Here is a 27,102-nt window from a genome sequence, read left to right as displayed (position 1 = left end):
TTTGTATAACTTCACAAGGTTGTACATTTTGCCGTTATGCAGAGGAGGCTTGTTTATTAGGGTTTATTTGTAACTTTCAATGTTTTATATTTTGTCTTTATTTGGTTCTGAGTTCTTACTATTTTCGCCGTAGAGATTAACGTTGGAAAACTGTAAATCTGGGGAAAATGAAGATACTGGATAGTAAATAGTACTCTCGTTCGTTACTGGATGGTTCACCGGGTGCAGAGTGAACCTTCTTGTAAAGAGGAGATTATGAATTTGGAGAACATAGAAACGAAATAACAGTAGAGAAAGGACAGGGCAGAGAATATCTGAATTCTTAATAGCTGGCAATCACGTATTACTTAAGGGATAGCCAGTGTCCCTGTTGAAATTGTCAGAGTTTTAATGTATTTCCAGAGCTTTCCATATAGTCCTAGACCTGTAATGTTTAGTGTGGGTAAGTCCTGGAATATATTGGAACATAACATCATAACCCATTGATAGGGCGTGCTCAGCTTCTGCTGACTTGTCTCACTGACTGAGGCGGATATTTTGTTGGTATTCCTTGATAAGAGTACTAATGGACTGGGATGTTTGGCCAGTGTGTACTTTGCCACAATTACAGGGACTTTTGTACACCCCAGGGTGTAGTAAAATAAAGGACAAATTGTCCCCAGTATTACATTACGGGTCATGATGTGCTCCAAGATAGTATTATATATACCGCGTGTCCTGCCCCAGATTTTTAATCTCGCAATTTAACCAAAAAATAATAAAACTTCAAAAAAAATTAACAAATTAAACAAAGAATCAAAGAAAAATTAAGTAAAAATCAACAACATTGAACTCATTCAGGATTTGGATTTTAAAAATGCGGGATGTAAAAAACTGGGCAAAATCTGGCGATTTATGGAAATTACCAATGTGTCTTACAACTCCCGATTTAACTAAAAAATAATAAGTCATATATCTCGTGAAATATATATCTTTTATAAAATATAATTGAATTATTGGTAATAAATATCCAGTGGAGAGCAACTTGTTGCTTCTCCATGCTATTTATCAAATACCCCGGTGTTTCAATGATTTAATTGTAATTATATTTTTATAATATATGTTAAACTGAGTAAATTTTCGCAAAACCTCATGAGGATTATTTAGCTTCTACTTTTCTACTCCGCGGGCCCGACACTACTTTAATCCACTCGTTTATAGAGCTTGAGTCATTAATTCGGGTGATTCATTTCTCCAAGGAATCTGTGAAGATTCCAAGCAGCCTTGGTCTTTTAAGGGGGGGTCGTATGCAGTATTGCAGCACATTTTCATAACTCAGGCCGTTTTAGAGGTAGCTTTACCAAACTTTGTATACACATAAATAGGTGTCAGGCGAATGTTCTCTACAAGTCTGAAAATATATTATTTCATTTTGTTCAAAATATGAAAAATCTAATTTTGATCATTTACTCAAAACCTGTCTTTGCTATTGACTTAAATTCGTGTGTATACACTGTAAGAAAGCAGTTGAAAAATTCTGTTGAATAGAATTTGTCTAAAAATTTTTTTTTTTTAAGAAGTTAAATTTTCAGTTTCAGAAACTTTTTCTGACCTTTTTTATAGGTATATATGAATGCATAATTGGTCTCCAAATTTATTTAGGAAAAAACTGTTGGAGGCTATTGTAGACTTAGTTATTTAAAACAACTGTGCCCAATTTCAGTAGAATAGCCCTAGTAGTTTAGGAGAAATGTTCTGTAGGTGTTGAAATATGTCATTTATGGGAAATGAAAGAACATTTGAAATGTGATTTACCAAAAACAAACAAATAATGCTGGCTGGCCATAAGCATATTTCTCTTCTTTTTGTGACTCTCCTAAACCTCTCCTTTTCAGCTGTTTCTTTTGCCTGGACTCTTTGATGAGCATTTCCCCTGATAGTTCTGAAGCAGCAATGTGTCTGTTGTCTATCTTTCTCAGGACTGTCCGCGTGTAAGCACCAGCATCAAAACCAAGCCTTTGAAGGTCCTTGATTCTTCTGTTATTTTAATCATTGAACACCAAACATGCATCTTATGCAGCAATTTTAACAACATCAGAAACAACAAATGTCATTTTTGGATACCTTGTCCATATTAATTGGTTATAACTCTCATTCACTTTTTGAGTTTTGCAAAGAGTGTATTTTTTTTCAACAGGTCAGGGTGTTCTAGAATCCGGAATGTGGACTTGATAGCTTTCATCACTGCTTCAGGAAAGCTGTGTTTATGTTTGTATGATCTTCCTTCTGTCTGTGCTTGTTTACATTTACACTAGTTTATGCTGCGAAGATTATGCATTGCATGTTCATCAGTAGAGAGCTTGTGGGGAAAATAATGCCCACACTGCTTTTCCCATAGTTTTGACATCTCCAATATTGCCTCTTATGGCCTTGCCATAGTAAACCTGCAGACTGTATTTCTTTATCTGTGAGCCTGTGTAATCCACCAAGTGGTTTACCATCTTAAAGCTTTTTGCCTTTCAGTTCACGCATTAATTTTAGCAGTCTACCACCCATCCTATTCTGAACGAGTTTATAATAACCAAACAACAACAACAATTTGCACCTCTCAGCAGAAGTGGTCTGTGCTCGCGTAGCTATACAGCGGAAGTTGTCACAGCGTTCTTGATCATGCAGCAAGGCTTGTCTCAACTTTTGCCTGTCCAAATGGACAATTCAGTTTGTCATGATGACTCTGCCTTATGCACATCAAAACAAAATATTATTTTTGACACTTGTAGACGAAATTTTGGGAATATATTGTCAACGTATCTAACTAAATAATAACACTGTTTTCAAAAAATCACATTTTCGACCCATAATTACATACCTCCCCACTGAAACCTATCTGCTAACGACCCACAGAATGCAATGGAGAAATTTCATTTATAGTAGAAAGTAGAAGCTTATTCCCCACAAGGGGAAATAATGCCAGCAGACAATTCTTCCACATTATAGAAATACATTATCCATTATCTATGGCCACTCGATTTTGGAGTAAATCTTCTGAGGAGAGAATTGCTATTTCCAACAGACGAATGATTGCAGATGGTATATATACTTAAAGCCGTTAAAGTAAATCACATATGAGTGTTAACATTTATTCATTTTTAACCTTCTACTGCATGAATTATTTTCATTTTCTTTTGATGAACATTTCAAGCTTTAATGTTCAACTTATGTTCAGTGTCTTAGATATACCAGCAATTCTTAACAGGGGCTAATAGCTCACCACTTGTATGTGATGTGGTTTGCCGTAAAGGGGGATATATAAGATTTTTCACGATTTTATTTTACGCTAAGCTTTCAACATTAAAGGCCGAACATTCCTGCCTACAGGCCATGGGTACGTACTGCAAGGCTCAAGTATACTTGCACGACCGTAGGTCGGTAATGTCTTTGAGTTTGAGCCAGAGGTATTCCTAAAGCCTGTGGTAATGTGATAGGGAGGGCTCACGTAAAATAAACGGTGGTTGGTACGTGTGGATGCCTTTGGTTGTACGGCTGTTTTGTCATATGTTATATATAAAAAAAACAAGGCATCACTGGTATATGTGTTTGATTGACTGTACAGTTGAAGGTGTGCCATAAAACTACCCCCGTCCACAATCTGTGTATCCATCTATACAGGTGAAAAGTTATGTTGCCTAACGGCAACAGTATGCATTAGAGGGATAACTACTTCATTTTAAAATAAAAGCAGTATAAAATGATTCATTATATTTTTCTTCACCAAAAGGAAACATTTATTGACAATATGATCAATATGTGTGTGAATTATTATATCGTTGTTTTAATTTGTTACACTAGTATCCTTTAAACCGGAAGTAGGCTGGCATATGCAAGTTGATATACCAGACCGACATTTTACATGCTCATATAAATGGTCAGTCTCTATTATTTTCAGCAGTACTGACAAAAACACCCAGTTTGTTAAAAATAAATAAGGAAAAAGTAACTAATAATACAGGCCCTACCTTCGGAGACCCTGAAATAAATAAAAATTATTATTATTCTGATATCCAGACAGTTTATTTTAAAAATCAAAACAAACAGTAATTAAATCAAGAAATTCTTTTTAACTTTTTATTCATTTATTAATAAAAATTTTCAGTAACTATTCAATGTTTAGAATCATAAGTTAAATTTTTGCCATACATAATTGTATAAGCAAGTGTGTTATCAGGAATATTAGACAAAGATATAAACTTCATTGTTTTTCCGTATTATACTGAGAATATTAGCATTAAATGTCGCACAGTTTCATATTAGTTTTTTGAGCTGTCGCCACATTTCTTCATTGACTCATATTGGTAACATAAATAGGATAAGAATTAATAAACTCCTGGAGATTAACAGAAAGATATGATTTCAACTCACTTATACTCTTAAATTCTCTAAAAGCATTATAGGCTTTGAGATATGTGTTAGGACTTATATTCCACATTTCTTCTGGAAAATTTCTAGTTTCTTCCATTTTTCTGGTAAATATTTTGAATGTGGGCAAACTTAGGAGAATTTAGATCTTGATTACCTTTTCTGTTGAAACAACAAAAATAAAACATGGCATACCAAATTCCATTGATTTGTAGTAATTTGTAATATTTATTTCGAAGTTCTTCTTTCCACTAATGCCAGATATTTCTTGAGTTTGTAGGTCATAGAATGATATAGGTATATGTGGTTCATTTAGTATTTTTGCTTTTAATTGTATATCAGTATTTGGTTCGTATTTAACAACTGGCATTCTTATTTCCATTGATTTTACAGTAACTTTTCCTTCGTCAGGTCGAGTTCCAGCGATATCAGTTCCCGGGGGATTTTTACTCAACCATCTATATAAAGCATCTTTTGCATTTTGGCTCCAGGTAAAAGTAACAGTTAAATCGGATTCCCACATAATTTCTTTATAATGTTTAAAAAGTCCACCTAAAAGTCTTAATGGGTACAAGACCTCATTTGATTTTTTCTGCAGTTTATTATAATTAATAAAATAGTCTTCATACATTAGATTATTACTTCTAATGGAAGTGAGGCGATAAAGAACTGTTGAAGAAATATTTGGATGATCAATTCGACATAGTATATCCTCGCTTTTTTACAGTTACTGATTGCCATAATTGAGTGAGAAAATTGTCAGTTAGCTTCATATTTGCTTTTCCTTCATAATTAGAATAATCAGTTCCATCTGGATGAGTTACTAGTGGCTGTACATCGCACCGACACGAATAAGCATGAGTTGCATCGAAAGTAAGATACAAATAAGCATTATTATCAATCCAACCATCTCCAACTTCAACATCAATTTTACGTCCTTGTTTTGGCAAATTTAAATTATTTTTTGTTTTTTCATTGACAGGAAATGACTGCCACTGATAACTTTCTACATTGTTCATTTATTACAAAAAATAATAATAAAAGAAATTCTCATATCTTTTACAATATTTTTATTTCATTTCTAAAATTACTGTTCTGTTTGCACCATTAACATCTATTAATTCATCATGTTCATTAGTTATAGTTATTTTTAAGTTTTGAATTATATCAAAAACTGAACAAAATATTGGACATTTTGGTTCAGAAATTATTGGTGTACCAAATATTAAATCAGGTTTAAAAGAAACAATAATATTTGTTTTATGGTGAAAATGCTCAGAATCTTTTATAAACATACCATCAGCATACTTGGAATGGATTTTAATCATTTCGAAAGGAATTATTTTTGCTAAGTTGTGAGCAAGTGTTTCGGTTTTTGGTTCTTCAATTTGGTTGTTAAAACCTAAAATTGAACCAATACTTTCTTCTTTATCAAAATATATTTTACAATCATTAATTATTTCCAATCTATTTAGAATTTTATTTTGTTTAGGTTTTTGACTTTGAATAGCTTTTTTTTAAATTTTCTACATTATATTGTCCTGTTGGAATAAGCATTTCAGTTATCGTACCTGATACTTTTTTATAGTGTAGTTTATTATTATTATTATTATTATTATTATTATTATTATTATTATTATTATTTGCAAATTGCTCTACGTCGCACCGACACAGTAAGGTGTTATGGCGACGATGGGACAGGAGAGGGCTAGGATTGGAAAGGAAGCGGCCGTGGCCTTAATTAAGGTACAGCCCCAGCATTTGCTTGGTGTGAAAATGGGATACCACGGCAAACCCTCTTCAGGGCTGCCGACAGTGGGGTTCGAACCTACTATCTCCTGAATACTGGATACTGGCGGCACTTAAGCAACTGCAGCTATCGTGCTCGGTGTTGTAATAATTAGAGTTAAGAAAGTTGAATAAAATCGTATTAATCCAAATTTTTAAAATTCATCTTGCATTGGAACATTTAATCTTTTTTCTGAAACAGATGATGTGCCACTTAATTCAAAAATTCTGTTCATTTATTATATAATAAATAAATAAATAAAATGAGTAAAAATAAAAAAAATAGATTAAGATCCAACAGTAATACTTCCTGAGAAAAAAAAATAAAACATAGACATGGAGAACTTTTGCCAGATTCTACTTCTTGCAGAATCATTGGACCTAGTGGCTGTAGAAAAACAACCTAAATGATTTATAATTATATTTTAAAACATGAGTGGTTAAACTGGAGTAAAATAAATAAACTTTATATTTATTCTAAAAGTTTAGATCAACCAAACTATCAACAGTTTGTCCGGCTCCATGGCTACATGGTTAGCGTACTGGCCTTTGGCCACAGGTGTCCTGGGTTCGATTCCCAGCAGGGCTGGGAATTTTAACCATCATTGGTTAATTTCTCTGGCGCGGGGCCTGGGTGTATGTCATCGTCTTCATCATCATTTCATCCTCATCACGACGCACAGGTCGCCTACGGGAGTCAAATCAAGAGACCTACCTCTGGTGAGCCGAACTTGTCCTCAGACACTCCTGGCACTAAAAGCCATACGCCATTTCATTTCATCAACAGTTTATAAAGAATGCAATGAAAGGGAGGAAAAATAAGGAAAATCAATTGTTCATTTTATTAGTGATGAAAGTATAGTTCCATTAGATAAATGTGAAGAAAATTCAGTTGTAAATTTTGAAGATTTTATATTAGAAAACAAACATGTTGTTCGTGAATATTTTACTCAGGGAAACATAAGGGTATTGATTGTTTTTATTTAACTCAAACATATTTGAAAATACCAAACCAGTTTGTTAAAGATAACTTGAACTTTTTAAACATATTCAGACAAGATGATACCAATTTATACCATATTTATAAAGAATTTGTGGATGGGGATATGAAGTTTGAACATTTAAGGCTATTTGTAGCAAATGTTGGAATGAAGTTTCTGGATTTATTACTATTGTATTGATATGAATCACAAAACTAATGATGGGAAATATCGTAACAAAATTTAAAAATGTCTACAAATATAAAAATGTTAACATAAACTTTAATATAAAGTTAAACATAATGTTTGCTCATTATGATGCTGAGGCTGTTAAGAAAGCAAAACAAAATATAAAGAAATTTGAAGAGATGAAAAATGGGTTTCGGAAGTGAAAGAAGCAGCCTATAACAGAATATGGTGAATATAAAAAAGATCAACTTGTTATTGATGTTAGTGTTTTAGGAAGTACGTTAGGAAATAAGTTGGATAATATTGGTGAAAATGTTACGAAAGCTTCAGAAGAAAATAGAGAGGTTGAGAAACAATTAATTCCTTATAAAAATGAGTATAAAGACCATTTTCCTTCTGGTTTTGAAGATTCCGTTGTAATAGATGAATTTGGTATTAGTAATGAGAAAAAAAGAAGCTTTAAAATCAGCAACAGAAGTCGGAAAAACTTTAGAATCAGAACTTAAAAAAATAACTAATTATTCTACTACACCCTTAGGACCAATAATTTCAAAACATTTACCTAGAATGAATGATCCTAAATTTGGGTTAAGATATGATGAGCATTTCCATAATTATTTTATAGGTGATTCAAAAGTTGAATTTCATAATAATGATGTTATAATTAAAGGTATTCATTTTAGAGTTACAGAAGGCATAATGTTATTGTTAACATCAAAGAAATGATGATTATACTAGAGAAGAAAAAACTACTTATGAAACAATTTTAAAAATGACAAGCACAATTTATAGAGATAATGATCGAAATAATCCAAAACCTAAAAGTAGTGTGGGTGAGAAGTACAATATGTTAAGTGATACATGGCATTCGTGGCATTCTGAAACCCCAAATAGAATACAAAGATCTGGATCTCTAAGTGCACTTTCTAAATCTGGTTTTGGTTTTGTTAAAAATATTCAGAAGCACCAATTGAATATGTTTGGAAATCTGGTTTTGGTTTTGTTAAAAATATTCAGAAGCACCAATTGAATATGTTTGGATGAATGATGTTAGAGATTTAATGGGCAGATTAATGGTTATTCATGGCGAAAATGCTGGAATAAGTTTTTTCATAATGAAAAAGTTGGAATAACAAAGATGCTTACAAGTAAGTTTAATGACTTTATTATTAACTAGCTGATGTACCCGCGCTTCGCTACGGGATTCTCAGAAAGACTGACTTGGCGGTTTTCCTAACTGAATTCAACATAGGTCATTACAAAAACGTCAATAGGAATGTAGCGATTGAAAGCAATGTTATCATATAAAATGCTCGATCAAGTGAAAAACCGCACACTTTCTCACTTTCAACGAACAGTACTACTGCGGTGCCGATCCAACAGTCCAAAGTTCCAGAGCTCGAATAACCAGGTCGCAGACTGCCGTGAACACCCCTCTCTCATTATTCCGTTAAATATGCACACTACTCATTCCAATCAGTGTCTCAGAGTAGGGATTGAATAGCTCGAATACTATGATGAACCAGTGTGTTACGTACAAGTAATATCAGAAAATGTATGAATCAGAGGAATGGCATACTAAAGAAGAAACTTTCCGCCAATATACAGGCAGGCTGTTACAGTCGATACGATCAGGCGAGTTGGCCGTGTCGTTAGGGGCGCGCAGCTGTGAGCTTGCTTCCGGGAGGTAGTGGATTCGAACCCCACTGCCGGCATCCCTGAAGATGGTATTCCGTGGTTTCCAATTTTCACACCAGGCTGTACCTTAATTAAAGCCAAGGTAGCTGCCTTCACACCCCTATTCATTTCCTATCCCATCGTCGCCATAAGACCTACCTGCGTTGATGCACGTCAAGCAAATTAAAAAAACCTCGGTACGCTGCAGTAATCCTATCTATCGGGGATGAGTGGAAACAGAAGACAAAAAGCACATCACATCAAACAATGGTCAATGTAATGTTATTGTTGATAAAGTTTCTATATTGCAGGCCTTCACATTAGTTTTCTTTCGACTCTGTGATATTAGGGCGTCTTACAAAATTATTTATATCGTAGACTGTAGTTCCTTATTCTCAGACTTTACATACCGATTTTCACTAAATTCTGTTTACCCATTTTCTCGTGACTGGGCGCTGATATGGACTTAGTAACAAAAAATCTAAATTCATGAATATCTCTGTGATTATATGCGATACGGTAACAATGTATAAGATATAAGTGATCGGAAATTTAATATCTTCTTACATAACTACGACATAACTAAAGTTATGTTAGTTATGTAGTATTTATCGATACGACCACTAATAACATAAATAACTTGATAATTACATGTCAGGCCTTCCCCTAAACTACCATTTCACTCAGCGTGAATAAAATAATTTGTACTCTAGATTGCAGTGGTTCATCACCCGACTTTACATTCCGATTTTCATTAAATTCTCTTCAGCCGTTTTCTCGTGATGCGTGTACATACAGACAGACAGAAATTACGGAAAAGTAAAAAATGTATTTTCTTGTTACTGTGGACATGACCGATACAGAAATACCATTCTTTTAAAATTCTGAGCAATGCACAGACAAAACTCTTATTTTATATATATAGACAAGGAATTCCATACCTAATTAGATTTTTAAATAACATTCCTCATACATTCTGGAAATCAGGAAAACATGGTAAAGAAGTTCTTCAAAATAACCATGCTGGACATGGAATTTTCAGACGAGTTCCTGTTATTGTCTCATTTCTAAATAGCATTCCTGAACATCTAAATATAACTCCAGAACAGTTTTGGAAAAATGAAAAAGTAGGATTTGGAATAGGGGTAAACAGAATTCCTCAGTTAAATTATTTAGCAAATAGATTCAGCATAAAATTAACTATCCCTCCATCTGAGAAACTTGGAGGTGGGGTACTTTACTGGATGATTAATCAAGCAGGAAAACATAACATTAGGTTAACTTTACATGGTGGTTTTGAATACTGCAGGCTGGGCAATCCACTAGATGAGCAATTAGCTAAGGGAGTTGTAGGAATAATTACTCTTGATAAAGAAGGCTGTAAACCTCATGATATTGCATGTAGAGATCACCAAGTTTTAGAACATAGACATAAAGCTGATGAATTACAAGACAAGGCTGTAGAGAGATTGTTGAGTAAAGATGCAGATTTAAAAGAAAGAAGAGCCGCAGCAGTGTACACAAAAAGAAAATTAGGACTGGGCATTGAAACAGATAAAAAGTGGTTGGCGTTTAAATTAATTTTATATTTTTCCTTTAATAAATGAAAGGATTTAGTGTTGATTATAATATTTCTGCAACAGGCAATGCAAAGCCTAAAGCAATTAAATTTCAATTATCAAATGAAGATTTGAAAACTTTTTAGGTAAGTACTTCACTGATATATGTAAGAATCAGAAATCAACCAAAATTTAAAAAAAGGGGGGAAATTTGTTAACATTAGCTATTCCAATTTTACAAATAATATATTAGTATAGAAAAAAGAAGGTTCTGGATTAACTGAACCTGAGGGTGAATTTCTGACAATTTTAATTGCTGCATTAGGTGCTCTTGGAGCATTAACTGGTGGAGCAGCAGGAATTGCAACTTCTGTTCATAATAAACAAAAAATAATGCTAAACTAACTGAATGAAAAGGACATAATTTAGAAATGGAAAAGAAAGGTAGTGGAGTTAAAAGCCAAACTTCATTTTTTTAAAAAAAATAATTAAAATATAATAAACCACTGAGTAATTTTGATATAGGAGAATTAGTTAAAGAATTTAAAATAAAATATTTTAGAAGTGTTCTTATGGTTGATGAATCACCTCAAAATCCTCATAAAAATGAATCAGGAATTGTTAATTTAGGGTCGTATTCATGAACGAGACTTTGACTTTGACTTACGTAAGTTCACTTAGTTGAGTTTCGTGGAAGTCTGTTTCATAGACGCAACTTTTACAAAGTAGACTCTGGCGTAAGTAGACTTTGGTAAGTTACGATGTGAAGAATTAGATATGAAGTTGGCAATGAAAACAATGGAAGAGCAGTGCAGCGTCTTGCGTCACTCAAGGTTGTTTTCGTAATAAAGCAGTAGAAGAAGAAGAAAGTCAGCTGTTTCCTGCGTTATAGATTGCATTGGACTCTAAAATCAATACAGTTAAATTTCTATTTCGCGGCGATGGATGGAAAGAAAAAATTGCCAGCCTTCAACAACTATGAAAGGGAAGTGTTATTAGAATTAGTGAAAGAGAAGAAAGATACAGTCGAAAACAAAAAGACAGACAGTGTTAATATGAGGGAAAAATTAAAAGCGTGGGAGGATATTAGCGTAAAATTTTGTAGTGTAGCTAACACGAGCAAGAAGTGGAGAGCAGTTAAAAAAGTGTTGGAACAATATAAAATTTAGATCTAGGCAACGCAAAATGGAGCAAAGAAAGGAGAGTATTGCAACTAGTGGAGGCCCTAGTGCCAAACGTGACAAGGATGACAGTTTTCTGGCAATGGTGGAAAGTGTAGTACCTCACCTTAATCTGAGGACTCCGAGTGAGTTTGACAGTGATGGATTCATGGGTGAAGAGGAGACGGAAGAGGAGGTGTTGTATGATGAAGTCACTGAAGTACTGGAAACATCCGGAGCTGAGAGTGGGCCTACATTACTGGCAGAATCATCAGCCGAAAAGGAAGCCACAGAAAGAAGAAAGAGTACAGGTATGTCCAAATGTGTGAATAGACCACGAACTGAGGCAGTGTCATATCTGCAAGCCAGGAGGGAACTTGATGTAGAGCAGATGAAAGAGCTTCACAAACTAAAGATTCAGCAGGAGGAGGAGTTCCATGCAGCGAGGATGAAGTACCAAGAGGAGGTGCATAAGTTGACTATTATGCAGATGAATGAACTCCATCAATTAAAAAAACTAAATACAACTAATAATGTATATATATTAACCTAACCTGAAATGACTAACATTAATGAACACACTATTATTATTATATAAATGGGCACAATTATTATAAAATAGATTTTAGAGCATTAATAAAGCAATTTTATGAAGCAAATGATGTTACATAATTGTGGTAATGCATTTATGAAAGGGTAATGTTGTTATTTTAGATAGTTATTTTGGATGCCACAGAACACTTTTAGTTAAAATATCGTTCTATGATGCGTCTTCTGGCTACAGCTCCCAACATTTGGGGTGTAGGTCGGTCATGATGTTCACCACCGTCATTCCCTTCATCAGGTTCTTCCAGGAGACCACGATCTGCAGCAATGTTATGAAGTACAACGGTAGCCACAATGACCGGAGGTATGTTGTTTAATTTCAATGTAAACTTTCTTGATAAACACTGAAATTTTTTCTTCCAGCTTCCGAATGTTCTCTCTACTACGTTTCTAGCAAGAATGTGAGAAGCATTGTATGCTTCTTCAGCTGGTGTTTGAGGATTAATAAGGGGTGTCATCAAGAATGGCCTGCAAGCGTAACCGCTATCTCCAACGAGTAATCCACGTCGCTGTCCCGTTTCAAATTCTAAACAAATCCTGCTGTTGTTGAAAATTCTATTATCATGTGTAGAACCCGGCCAACCCGTCACGAAATCAATAAACTTCATCTCGTGGTTGACTATGCCCTGACAATTGAAACTAAAAATTCCTTTCCTATTACGGAAAACCTCAGCATGGTCGCCACCTGGACTTATTATTGGTACATGGCTGCAATCAATAGCTCCAACCACTCCAGGGAATCGGGATCTTTCATACACACGACGCGCATTATTTCGACATTCAGCTTCATTTGGGAACGAAACAAACTGTGGTCTCTTTCGGGCAATCAGGATCGATATTCTTCTGATTATTCTACATACTGAGGGCTGGCTTACTCCTCGTAAATCTGCGGAGTCAATTTGGAAGTTACCTGAAAACCATGGAAGTGCGAAAGGCTATTGTAATTACCATTAGAATGCATTAATCTGTACTGATCATCCCTTAACCTAACTAGATAACACAATGAGTAGAGAGTGCAAAAACTTTGCCCTGCAGTAACAACAATTTTACTCTTACCTGTAGCATAATATCTTAACGAAATTAGCAACTGTATTATTGGAGGTATGGGTGATCCTCGATTATTATATTTCTGTAATTCGTCTTCAAACGTCGTTAGTACATCTAATACTGTACGTTTGTCGAATCTATATCGTTTTCTGAACTCATTTTCTGTATAAAATTCAACTGGGTTCTGTGCATCTCTCATAATACGCCGAGGATTAGGCACAACGTACTGAATAATTTCCTGGATCTCTTCAACTTCGTCTACAAAATTAACTACATCAGCAATATCTGCCATTTTATTATTTTTCTTATCTCAGAGTCTACTTAAGTACGGAACATCGGCGACTTGGAAGTAAGTCGCCATCTAAGTTTACTTACCTCCAAGTAGCGATTATGAAATGGAAATGGCGACTTACCGCCTCCTAAGTCTAAGTCAAAGTCTCGTTCATGAATACGACCCTTAGATACTTCTGATCATGTTGGTACTCACTGGATTGTTATTTTAAAATAAATAATAAAATGTTTGTTTTTGATTCATTTGAAGGTAATATGCCTAAACAATTAGTCTGTTATCTAAGTTCAAATAACTTGTTTTATAATACACAAAGAATTCAAAATTTGGATGAATATTTATATGTTGACATTTGTGTATTTTTGTTCTAAAACTGTTTTCAGAAAATTATAACTTTAATGAAATTTTGGATATAATAAATGGATATATTCAGAAATAAAATTAAAGAAGATAATATTATAACAGATATATAGATGATAAAATTAAGCCTGTGTTATCTAAAGAAAATGTTGATAAAGAATCCAAAAAATGTTAGAATTAATAAATAATACTAAAGATAATGTTTATAAAAAGAAAGATGTAGATAATAAAATTAAATATATCACTCTTTAAAATTGAAACCATGCAGTGAAGTTCGCTAAATAAACTAACTCAAATCTCGTATGATATTAAGTGATATTGCTGAAAACAATAATCACAACCACCACGATATTCGCGGCATAGCTTAAGAGTGTGAAGCTCCAAATAACATGCAGTGTCAAGACTCCAAACATGTATCATTGTAAACTCTCCAGTGAAGTAAACATTCATCAGCATACGCATGGTAAACTCTCAATCTGTTAAATTCATTCTCACCCGCATTGTTTCCAATTCGCGATGTTTTCGCCTTGTAAAGGTACAGAATAAAATTCAGTTTTCAATAAGCAAGTATTACCTCGACTGTGTGTAAGAATGTATTTTGTTCGTGAGGTCGGCTATAACAAAATGTACTTCGCTGGTATCAAATCAAATCGTTAACTTAACTGACGTTATCTACAGTCGTACATAAAATAATAGTCATGGGAGGCTTCATTTGTACTTAAAATATGCATTACAACGCACTCACTTGGATTTGACAACCCTTACACTTTTCAATCGCTCTGTTTAACATAGTTCAGGATCGCTACAGGATGTCGCTCCTCTTATATAGCCTGTCTCGGAAATATTACTTATCAACATATACACCCTGTCACAAAAATTCCTCTCCATCAAACTACAGGGACTTTTATATTCGGCATCCCGCTTAGAACCTCCCACTCATAAAATACAGGGCTTACTCCGCCTCAATCTTTCTTCCTAATTATTCTCATAATATTTCACCATTACGATCCATTTCTTCTTGCTTGATCAAATTTAAAGTACAAGCTTTCCCATAACCAAACAACTTCAAAGTGATCACAAAGTAGCTTCTCTAAATTCTCCCGGACCTCAGGAGCAAAATAGCAGGCCGTGATTCTATATCGCAAATACACGGTATCACAAAATTAAGTTTCCACAATGCCAAACTTCTCATTTAACTAGATTCGATGTAAAACTGTAAGCCTCGCTCACACAACTGCTGAATGCATTATTATTATTATTATTATTATCATCACCTCAAATTACTTCTATTATTGTTATTATTTGACTTTATTACGTTTATAATGATCTTTACCATTATCATTACTATAATGTTTACCGGCACGAACAGATTTAACTGATTTTCATTGTAATATTTAACTTCACATTTTAAGAAATTTACCACAGTTTATCGCCTCGCGGGGACATAAACAACAGACAGTCGCACCTGCAGTGTTTGACATATTCTTCATTGCAACACACTTAATTCTACACACGCAGCATATACAATGTGGTAAGATTTACTAAGAAATTTAAAGGGACAAGCATTGACATTTCTAACCAAAAAGACATAATATTGGAATTAGACAGGACTGTAATTGTGTCGATTGATGTGGCGTTATGTTGGCTGCATTTAGCAAGCCAGCAACCCCTCCCCCCACATACTGCCTCATGATGAGAGGTGGCATTCTTCACTTAAATACTACTTGTCGTGTTGCAACACCAATTAATTTTTTGAACCTGAACTAACATAGCAACAAATTTTATTATGCACATGGCACAAAATGGACCACACCGCTCCGTTATGGGCCAGTCAACTAACGAAATCGTGAAAAGCTCCTACCTCCTTTTGTCAGGTGTTTACCAAACGTGAATGACCGTGGGACAATGATGCTATCTCTCAAAAGAAACCAATTGTTCTCCCCTACCGATTGCAGAAATAACCGTGTTAATAATGATTACAAGAAGCTATCTGGGACTTCGCTCTCTTCCTCGCAGAAGTTCATAAATCCTACAAATAGTCACTATGATATTCCCACCTACTAGGATGAACTGTCGTAAATAAAATGTTTTAATATCAGAGTTGTCTCTGTTCCTCATTAACACTTGATAAATTTCTTATCTCTCAAACCAACTCGCTTTTGAGATTTCCAAGTCTAGCTTCTAACACTTTAATCTCTGTAGGTCCACTTCTTGACTTCAACCGTCGCATGTTCGTCCTCTCGGACCGATGATTCCTGACTGCTTCTCTCGTTTTCAGAAAGGGCATTTATGCGCACTCTAGGGACGCGGTACCACGCGTTATCTATTATTGTGCAATAATTCCATCTGTTAACCGCTGGACCAGAGATTCCGCCTATTTTTTCCGATCACAGTGTGTTGCTCGTTGATTTCTACTGCTTCTTTCACGGGCGTAATTAATTCCGTGGGTCACATTCTCGTGTATTTTGACTGGGTGACCTTGCCTCGTGAAAATTCCACTCTGTCGATAGACAGGCGAACTTCTCTCTGGGTATAGTTAAATATATTTCCCCCTGTGAAGTGAGCTTCATCAAATGATTCCAAAATTCTAAATGAATTATTTCCTCGCTAATGGCAGTGCCGAAGTCCCTCACAATTGGGGTTATTAGCAAACGTTTTATTATTAATTTCCCGATGGCTACCGAAATGTCCCGGTTTCACTCGATGTTTTAGATCATCTCCTACTGTGAAGTGACAAGCAAAGGGACATGAGGCTAGCTATATTACGAAGATGGATATTTACATTGAAGTGGAAAAATTTAATTTTGTTCAAAATTTTGAAAGGTATGGAGGAATTTCGACGTCAAAAATGAACCATAATTCTACAGCGGACTCTCCGATCAATCTCGTTCCTGACGCAGCATCTCAGTTCTCGCGCGCATCTTCCTCTGCCACATACAAAAGTTCTTTACATACGTCATCAACAAAACCTATTAAGGACACGCATTCTGGACATTCATGATTTCCTCTGGACTACTGTTGATATTTACAGTTCCTTGGATTGGTTCTTCGGCCGGTTTTCCCCCTGTTAATGTAGCAGCATTGACGGGTTGTAAGACTTCTTCTCCGACGGTGAGATCCCCTGCTGGTATGGCGACATCATTGGGTCGTGGAATTATTTATTCTGGGGCATGGTATACCGTCAGATTTGCTGCATTAAATATGGACTCCCTGCTGCCGTCCAAACTTAGCATTGTATACGAGTTGTTCTTGAAACTTTTGACAATTTTGAATGGCCCAACATATAAGGGAGAAAATTTTGCGTGTATATATATATATATTCCTGTGGCTTAGACATCACGGGTCCCCTTACGTGCACCAGTTCATTTTCCTCTAAAACACCATGGAATCTCCGGTTGTTCAGTCTACGCAACCGGCGATCTCCCTGTCGACGTAGGTGTTCAGCCGTACTTTGATTACATAGTTCCTGTGAGGTCGAGGTTCTTGGGACACTGAACCACATCATGCCAGGGTCTCACAGGGTATTGGTTAAAATGAACGACGGATGGAATCCCTATAAATTCGTGTACGGCGTTATTTATGCAATTGACTATCAGGAGTAACACCTCGACCTGCAGTTAATCTTGCAGAATTTTGCAGTTACCTGCATCACCCTCTCGCTAGGATTTCCCTCAGGATGTCTTAACAGTGCTAAGAATGTGATGAATTTAGGAGTTCTGAATGGCCGTCATAAACTTTGCTGAAGTAAACTGGGGATCATGCTCTGTAAGAAGGAATTTCGGCTTGCCCATCCCTGGAATAATGTTACGGGAAATACATCTTGAAACAAGCTTGGAGTTCGCCCTCTGCATAGGAAACAGGGTCGTAAGTTTGGAGACGATGTCAAGTTACTTGTCAATAGTTACTAAGGCAAACTTGTTACCACGCTTTCCTTTCATGAGGGGCCCATAAATGTCCATAGCAAATAGCTCCTTTCGTTGTGAAGGCAAGAGAGGGATAGGTGCCTGTCGAATTATGTAAGGATTTGCCATAACCAGCTGGCATGTGTCGCATGTGATGATGATTTCTCTTACATTTTCCCGTAAATTTACTCAGGTGAAGGTCTCTTGAATGGTTAACACGACCTTGTCGATCCCTCCTGGACGATAACTCAATGTACATGCCAGACTAATCCCTTTCGTAGCTGTGGTGGTACCAAAATCCGGGATTTTATATGGTCACCGTCTACAATTTTCAAGAGTGTATTATGCACAAACAGGTTAGTTATTAGAGAGTTTTTGAATGGCAAGGTATCGTGAATCCTCAACTGGGAATGTCCCTCGAATGTATGAATTCATGTTCCCGCGGAAAGTGTCTCTCCTAGTTATTCCAGTTCCACCAGAAAATCTCGATCTTCCTGGATTAGGTCTGGATGGTTTACAACATTCTCCTCAGTGGGGTTCCTGCTTAGTAAATCCGTCAACACATTTGATTTCCCTGAACTATCCTCGATCTAAGATTAAATTGCCAGATAAGCAGAGCCCACCGGGCCACCCTTTCACTCACCAAAGCAGTCATCATTATGAAGGAGAGTGCCTTGTGGTCTGTCTTAATGATATGAAAGCCATGAATCATTTTTCTCCACTGCTGCAATGCCTGGACAATAGCCAACATTTCCAGCTCCGTTACGCTTTACCTAACCTCATGAGATCTTAGTTTCCGACCATAAAATGCAAGATAATTCCTATCTGTGGGCTGATCTGAATTTTCATTATATAAAAGCGCCCCGATTCCCACGGTGGACGCATCCGTTTGTGAGATGAAAGATTTTTCAAAATTGGCATAACCTAACTTGACGCTGTTTAGCAGTAGCTGCTTGTTCTTGTTGAATGCTTCATCACATTCTGGACTCCACCTCCACTTATTGTTTTTATGGAGCAAGCTTTGAAGAGGGGCCACAACTTCTGTATAATTTGAGCAGTGTTTCGCAAAAACTGTCACATTCCGAGGAATTGTCTCACATTCTTAATTTTGAGTAGCCTCGGAAACTTGTCTGTGGCTTGGAGTTTCACCCGTTGCGGGCGCACTCCCTCGCCATCATTAATATGACCAAGAATCAACACTTCCTCGTGACAAAAGTGGGACTTTTTAAAATTCACTTTGAAGCCTGATGCCCTCAAATTTTCTAATAGTTTCCTCAAATCTTGGATATTATCACTGAAATTCCCTGAAGCTAATAAAATATCCACATAATGCTTTGTCACAGTCTTGACTTCTGCAGTGAGACATCGATCTAGGACGCGTGAGAGAGCTGCACCGGCATTCTTAAGTCCAGGGGGCAAGCCATTGAAAACGTACGTTTGCTGATAGAAAAGAAACCAGTAAATGGTATTTACTTATGTTCCAGCCCGATGTGGTGGTTTGAGGATGTTAGGTCTACACCAGAGGTGCTTACGCTGGGCATTCTGTCCCGCGGGCGCCCAGCACTGTAAGCGGGTGGGCTGGCAGGCGATGAGCGCAGCGTATGCTATTCAACCACAGTGGCGTTGTGACTCCGTCACAGGCCGTGAAGGTTGGGCAATGGTCTCCCAGTCACTCTCGATCATTGCTGCGATACCCGAGTTTGAAATAGAGACATACATTAATGGAAGAAAGAGGGCAGAAATTCACACCATTTTCAATTTACGTTGTAAGAAATAAGGTATTTATGTTCAGTGGAGTTTATGTATTTTGACCGGATATAATGAAGAGTCAGGCCTACATCCTCATATTTGTACAATATACGTAATGAATTACAATTGTCACCATTACATTTTAAGGGGTGCTTTAGAAACGGTCCTAATATAATACGGCGTTAAGGTGGATAAGCTGTGGCTTGTGGTTATTTGGGTTTAAATTATCTGATAAAACTCACCAACAATTCAATCATACCGAGAATAAAATCAATGAGGTTATTTATTTGATGGCATACTGTACATCTTTCTGGTAGATACATTTACGTTGTACTTTAATCTTGGATGGTAAATATCTATGTCCTCACTCATGATGAAACTCTCTCTCGCCATTTAGAGCCTAGCTATTATCACCGGACGCCTGTTAAATTTTAAATACTATTTTCAGAAATTAAGTGAACAGGGAAAGTCACACAACACTACAACATTGTGCAAAATCATATTTGCATTATGTAATCATATTACGTTTTGCTGAATAAATAACAGGAATTTTACTTTTAATGCAAATACTGTCATTCCCATCCAAGGAATTGTAAGTCGTAGCTTGTACGCTTAGACCCTGTCCTTTTGTAGATTGTACGAAGGGCGTACTGTATTGTTTTACACTATTTTTCTACCCAAATGAAATATATTAAACACGTCCACCTACTCAACATTATCTCCTTGTAAATGCATGCACTTTTGCCATCGATGTGTCGGTCTCTTCAGACCTTCCTGAAACCATTCTTTCGGAGTGCTGCGTGCTCATGCCATGACAGCTGTGTCCAGTTCTGAAAAATCCGCAAAACGGCGACCACGCAGAGGTTTTTTAATGTTCCCGAACAGGTGATGGCACCGTTGGACATTTCTTTGGCGGTGGACTGCTCTTATGCTTCCATTGCATCGATTGTTGTTTCATTCGTGGTTCATGGTAATGGAGCCATTTCTCATCACCAGTGACAAGCCTAGCCGCGAAGTCGGCTGGATCTTGATCATGGCGTTGCAAAAGTTCTCTGTACACGTCCACACGCCTCTGCTTTTCGTCTGCAGACAAGACTCTAGGCACTCCACGTGGATGAGACCTTCTCCAACTGTAAGTGGCCGTGCACGATCCGCTGCAGGGTGTTTCGGCTAATTCCCGTGGCTGCCCCCATTTCCGTAAATGCGATGCATTTGTTTCCTTGGATGGCCTGTTTGAATGTTTGCTGGTGTTGACATTGTCACAATCCTTCCAGAACTGGTTCCCTTGTCCACCGATGTGCGCCCGGTTTTCTAACCTTCCACCCTGCAAATTGTTTTCCGTGTCGGCGCGTGTTCTCCACAGACTGCCACCAAGCGCCGATGAATTTCTGCATTGGTCACGCCTTCTTTCCGTATGAACCAAATCGTATAGAGCTGCCCCTGACGGTTGCTTTCCATGTTGTCTGCTCCTACGCTGACAGTGTTATGAAATGGCTATGACGAGTGCATTCGTTGGCTCCTACGCGTGTGCTGCTATCAAACGGTGGAAGAAGACACTAGTTACACGTCACCACCTTCAAAAGTGAAATGTGAGCCATGCCCGGAGGTACAAAAAGTAAAGTGTAAAACAATGTAGTACGCCCCTCGTAACAAAAATTATGACGTGTCAGTTTTCTTAATTGAATAAATACAAGAAAATAAAACTGCCTGTTTATATCGAGCGCAGCATAAATCACACCGGAGTATCTTGAAAAGGTCAGATTTTTGTTGCGATGATAGAGTTTTATTTTAAATGATGTATCCCAGTCAGCACCTCGCTGAGTAGTGGAGGAGAGCTTCATATCACAATCGTAGGTCAGTGCCCCCTCGCTTTCCTGGAAAGTGTGTTCGCTCTCTCGCTTCAGTGTAACGTATGCTTGTTACATAGGCTGCCCGCATTTACTTCATTCCATCCCGGCCACACTGGGCTAGCCTCAGCGGGCGCTCAGCTGAGCACCTCTGTTCTACACTGATGTAACATGATTTGCCTCTGAAACGTCTAAGAACATCTTTAACGAGCAAAGCCTAATCGTGCTCGGGGATTATTCATTGAGGGCACGAGCGTCCAGACAACTCGCAGTGAAGCATCCGGTTTCAGAACTCCCACTAACGGATTTAAATGTAGCGTGGGGTGCTTGAAAATTAGCCCAATTTTCTCCATCTCCTTTATGATTTTGGCAGCTAGGGTGTAATATTTATCTGATGTAGGATAAGGTTTCCTTTTGAAAGGCGTCCAGTCTGCAATAGGTAGAGCATATGTGAAATTAGGGATGAGGCCTGGTCTAAAATCGAACACTGATATATATTCCATCAAAAGATCCCTAAGTTGCTTCTTTTCTTCTACGGTCCCAGGACATTCAGCTACCTTTCATCAAATAATGGCTTCATAATCGGTGTTAAAATCAACTTCCAAATATCATGTAATTTCTCACAATGAATCCCTTCATCCTCAAAAACCTCACTTTCGCCAGAATTTACCTCTATCGAATTTACAAGGTTTAAACCTTGGACATCCTCTTCGCCATATTCCAATGTTCTGTCTTCCATAAATTCCTCATTTAATTGAACAAGTTCTGATCCCTCATCTTTCCTGAATTTAATCTGATTTCTACGTAGGTCAATCTGGAATGAAATCGGCTCCTAAAATCACATTCTAGTGCATCTTGGACATGACCAAAAATGGATGAGCGAACATGGAGTTTCCAATCTGGTGATCTAAGAAAGAGTGTACCTTACAAACAGTAATTTTGTCGGTGATTGCCCGTCGAATTTTGACATTAGATACGGGAATTACTGGCAACTTGTTTCGTTGTCTCAAATAATCGAAAAGAACTTGGGAGGGGATGCTGATACTGGCACCTGTATCCACCAAAGATTTGACCCGCAAGTTACATATGCGGACATTGATTAGAGGTAGGTTCGTAACTTCGTTAATTTCCTGTTTCCAACTAGGTCATCAGATATAATGATCCAAAAATCAATTTTTTGCGATCACTCATTCATCTGAAACATCGTAATTAAAACCTGAGGTTAATGACTGAAATTTCACCTATTGAGATTTTGAAGGCGTTTTTCCTGTCAGGTCACTGCTGTGAATCACGTTCGAAACTCGGCGCAAAACGATTTAAATTGGAATCCCGCTCTCTGATATTCTAGCACTTGAGCCCCAAAGCAATCTGTGTTTACTTCCTGGTGTTGAATGGCACCCTTCCACTTTCCTTTCACCTCCTGAGCTCTCCTCAACCCATCAGTATATCGAACCCGCTGTCGATATCTATCATCGTTGTGCCGAGAATTCTGGGGTCTGTTATTTCCCCGGTCCCTTCGGTACTGTAGTCATTCTGAAAATGCCTGCGGTTACCTCCGCTTCCATCATACCGTCTCCAATTAGGGTTCCTCTTTTGGCAATAATTCCAGTTCTCCCTACGCCTATTCCAATCCTCATTTCTAGGATATGAGTGTTCCCAATTGTTTCGATACTCTCGCCTTGCTTCGATTGATTGTTGTTTTCTCTGGCCTGATATTTCCTGACCTCCTTCGGGAGCTTGCCTGATAGTATTCACGCGGTGTTCATGGGATCGTCCTCCTCTCGATGGTGTTTGGTTGTGCGTGTGGTCTAACTGTCGGAGGATCATCTCCGCTTGTATGGGCGACTCTGCCTTTGATGCGATGAGCATCCTTTGAACTTCCGGAGACAATTGCTTGAACCAATTCTTGTTCCGATGGCGGTGCTTAAAAGTTCGCGAAAATTAACTAGCTGAGCCGTAAAATACTCAGAATACTTGGTAGGGCCTATTTCTGTGGTCCAAAGTTTATTCAGAAACGCTCGTTGGATTTCGACAAGGTGTCCGAATGGTAACGAAACCATTTGAACCACAATAACGGCGCTCCTTCAAAGTATATTTCGGCCAGACTTACTTGCCGCTCTTCAGGAACCTTAGTATCACGAATATATGCCCTAAGATCTTTAAGAAATCCTATCGGAGTTAGATGTTGGCCCCATTAAATTTCTTGGATGGTCCTCATGTAGCCTAATCATATTTATGGCATTGTAACCCCTGAGCCTTGAGATCGAATTGTCTCACATTTGGATTCTGACCACTAATGTTGGTATGGCTACCATTTGGCGATTGATAACCAAAATTTGCATTAGGAACTGTTCTGGGTTGATTTCAAAATTTATCCACCTTCGATTGCATGTTCACCACACTACTGATCCAACTATTGACTTCATTCTTAATGAATCTGGCCTTATCCATTCCTCCTGGGCTAAAGTAATTTCCTTTCGATCCCCCTCAATACTACTGTTTCTATTATGGGACTGTCTGGTGTGTACGGTCATGCTCTGCCTGGTGTCACACAAGTCATTCCTCCTTTCCACTATTTCTTCCTGAATTCCCTTAATCGTGCTTTCGGAACTCTCCTGAGACACCTGGGAGTTTACGAATCTCTTCCTCGTGATGTTGCATTGTTCTCTTCTCTACTGTTTCGGTTTTCAGCGTTAACGTACTGTCAAACTCTCCACTAATTCGCTCTATCTTACAGTCTAATAGCTTAATATCAGTTGATAACATTTCACGCTGCTCCTCCACTATCCTTAAAGTTTTCCCCTTAACATCATCCATGGACTTCTGCAACTCTATAATCTGTTGATTAATATCGGCTCGTAAGTTCCACGTGGCTATCGGTCAGCTGTCCATGTGTTGCCTGGCTATTGACTAAATGTTTCTCAAGTTCCTTCTTTATCTCTTCCAGACTGTCATGTAATTCACCATACATATCGTGACTTTCGTCAAACCGTTTATCAATGTCTGTCTTTAAGCTATCATGAAGTTTGGCAAACTGTCTATCAAATCATCTTTGAGATTGACCTGAACTTCCGCGATTTGTTTGTCCATTTCTTTCTTAATTTCAACCTGGCTATCATCAAAACGCTGATTTAGTTTACCTATCTCACCCTTAACTTCCTCACTGAGTTCTAGGCAACTAGCCTGTGTTTCTTGAACCTTAATCTCAACCTTCGCTAGTTGATCTACCGTGTCCTTTAACCCAACCGTTAAATCACTAGTATCTTGAATAACTTTGTCATCACTGGACTCCTTACAACTAGTTTGTGTATCCTCAATCCTTATCTTTAAATCATGACTGGTGTCCTGAATCCTAGCCTCTAACCAATCCGTCAAACTCTCATTCTGAACTTTCATGTATTCTCTCAACTGCTTCAGCAGTTCCATCATCTCTTGACCCTCCACCACCACATCAACAAATACAGAAACGAGTACTCTGGCTGTTCAGTGCAGCCAAGATACCCCACACCACTATGGGAATAATTCACTACCGCGTTTTTACGTACAAACGCTTTACATTTTAATGAAATGCAACTCTCAACTTTTCAAAGTTGCCTTATCTAAATTTAATTACTGTGGCTCGTGTCACAAATTATTTAATGAAAGAAAATTCTGAAGTTAAAATAAGGCAATAAGGATAAATATACAAAAATTGTTTTGCTTTCATGTAATTAATTATTCAGCATGCTAAAGCATAAATCCTGAATTTAATTCAAGAGTATCACTTACAAAATTTATAACTGTAACAAGGATTAAAACTTAACAAAGCCTTAACAATAGGCTTCCTTGCATGCAGTGTGACTGTTATTACTATTAACTAAGTAGTTATGCTCCTCGTTAAACATTGTAAACTTTAGCACTCTCACTGGGCATTATTTGTTTAACTGTGGCTCAGCAATAGTCTTCCGCTGGCTTGTATTATTTATAATATGGCTTCGACCTCAACATTATTTACTATAAGCTCCACTGTTATACACTATTTTACTGAACTTGTGGTCAGCCGTTATCGTGACATGCTCCCTCATCGTTATTGTAACATAGGCCCCAAAGTTGGTCGCCACTTTACTGAACCGTTGAACTTACCGTCCATCGTCGGTCGTCTGCCTCGGCTGCTTCGAGTCGCGTCGGATTCTTTTCAGTCACATCATTGACGGATCGACAGGGTCCAGAGGAGAGCATAATTACTTCAAATGAGGCGCAAAAATGTGCTTACTAGAAATTTATTGAACAAAATCACGGTAATCATATTTACTGAATAACCCAAAGAAAACCAATTAGATTTGTCACAATATGTTGTAACGCAGTCACGTAGCATAATGTGAATGATGAAAATATTTTGAAGTCATTTATATTAGTGTCTTCCAAAGTGTGAAAATGCAATATAAAATTAGTGGACGGCAAAACCAGAAAAGGAATAGAAAACATGAAAATCGGGCAACATTGACTCAAACGAAAACTGAGAGTTAACCCACACTATCCGTGGAAATTCTGACCTTCAATATGTAGGATTCCAGATTTACATTTAATATCGAATGTCCTCTTGGATACCGTAACATCCTCCGAATGGATTCTTAATCGAACCAAATTAACTATCAGTTGCTCTGGATAGGTTGTGAAATACTGTATTATTTCAAAGCATGGTGTTTATTATAAGTTAACAGCAATTATCAAAATCTGAAGTAAAATTTCGCCACGTGTTGTCATCTCGTATCACCCTTAAAGTTATATAGATGAATCCCGATGCTGAAACATGCATCATCCCAAAGAGATGTTAAGAATGAACCAACAACACTTGATCCGAGGGGATCTTACGTTGCATCGTTCTGAAGGAACAAAACTGCGAAGTGCAGGGAAACATTAATTCACTGTGCGTTTAGAAGAAATGTCAAACACTGAAGTTAAATAATAGTGATAAATCACTCGAAAAGTCTTCTTACTAAACTAACTTTCAGGTTATGAAACAGTTACGTCGTTAAATCGGTTAAAGTACTAGTCCATAGTATAAAACATGAATTCTTTCCAACTCTACATAACCACAACTACAATTACAAGTATTTCTTCCTATACTTGTCCCCTTAAACTAAACTGCAAGTGATCGGTAGACCAACGTTTCACCTAAGTCATGTGAATAACGTATAATATTATAACAGCTGACGAATTGAAACCGCATTCGTAATGTAAATTCCTCAATACAAAAAATGTTAACTGAGTGTCAACACACTGCACTACCGTAACATACCGCACACACGAACAATAAATCTCGAAGTAAAAGAAAAACAATGTCAAATAGAAAAGGAAGTTCATCGAACATGAACGCACGCGACTAAGCAGTTGGGACCAGTCTCAATTTGCTAGGTTTTCCCATGGGACAACCGTTAAGTCACTACTGATGCAACGTTATTATGGGAGCACCTTCCAGCTAGGAAAGGTTATGCCGCAACGTGGTCTAAATAGTACCTGCTAATATCTTCCATATCTGCATCCACTACTGCAGACACTATCATCGTCAAAGTCG

At 37.3% G+C, this 27,102-nt stretch overlaps 1 protein-coding gene across 5 annotated transcripts in view; it reads left to right on the top strand.

Annotated features, from left to right (window-relative positions):
• Positions 1 to 27,102, top strand: part of LOC137498537 (uncharacterized) — a 92,139-nt gene that overhangs the window by 26,974 nt on the left and 38,063 nt on the right. For 2 of the 5 annotated variants that reach the window (XR_011017821.1, XM_068226187.1), the window contains exon 2: positions 12,533 to 12,658. The exons of 2 other annotated variants lie outside the window; for them this stretch is intronic. Coding sequence is in view for 1 of the 3 variants with exons in the window: in XM_068226187.1 (XP_068082288.1) it covers positions 12,649 to 12,658 (10 nt within the window). In the remaining 2 variants the exon portion in view is untranslated. Of the gene's footprint in view, positions 1 to 4,788; positions 4,887 to 12,532; positions 12,659 to 27,102 lie in introns of all 5 variants that reach the window. One more of the 5 variants, XR_011017820.1, reaches the window with a different exon arrangement.

This window comes from Anabrus simplex, chromosome 2, assembly GCF_040414725.1.
Source record: "Anabrus simplex isolate iqAnaSimp1 chromosome 2, ASM4041472v1, whole genome shotgun sequence".
Taxonomy (NCBI): domain Eukaryota; kingdom Metazoa; phylum Arthropoda; class Insecta; order Orthoptera; family Tettigoniidae; genus Anabrus; species Anabrus simplex.
This window is presented reverse-complemented; position numbering and strand designations above follow the sequence as displayed.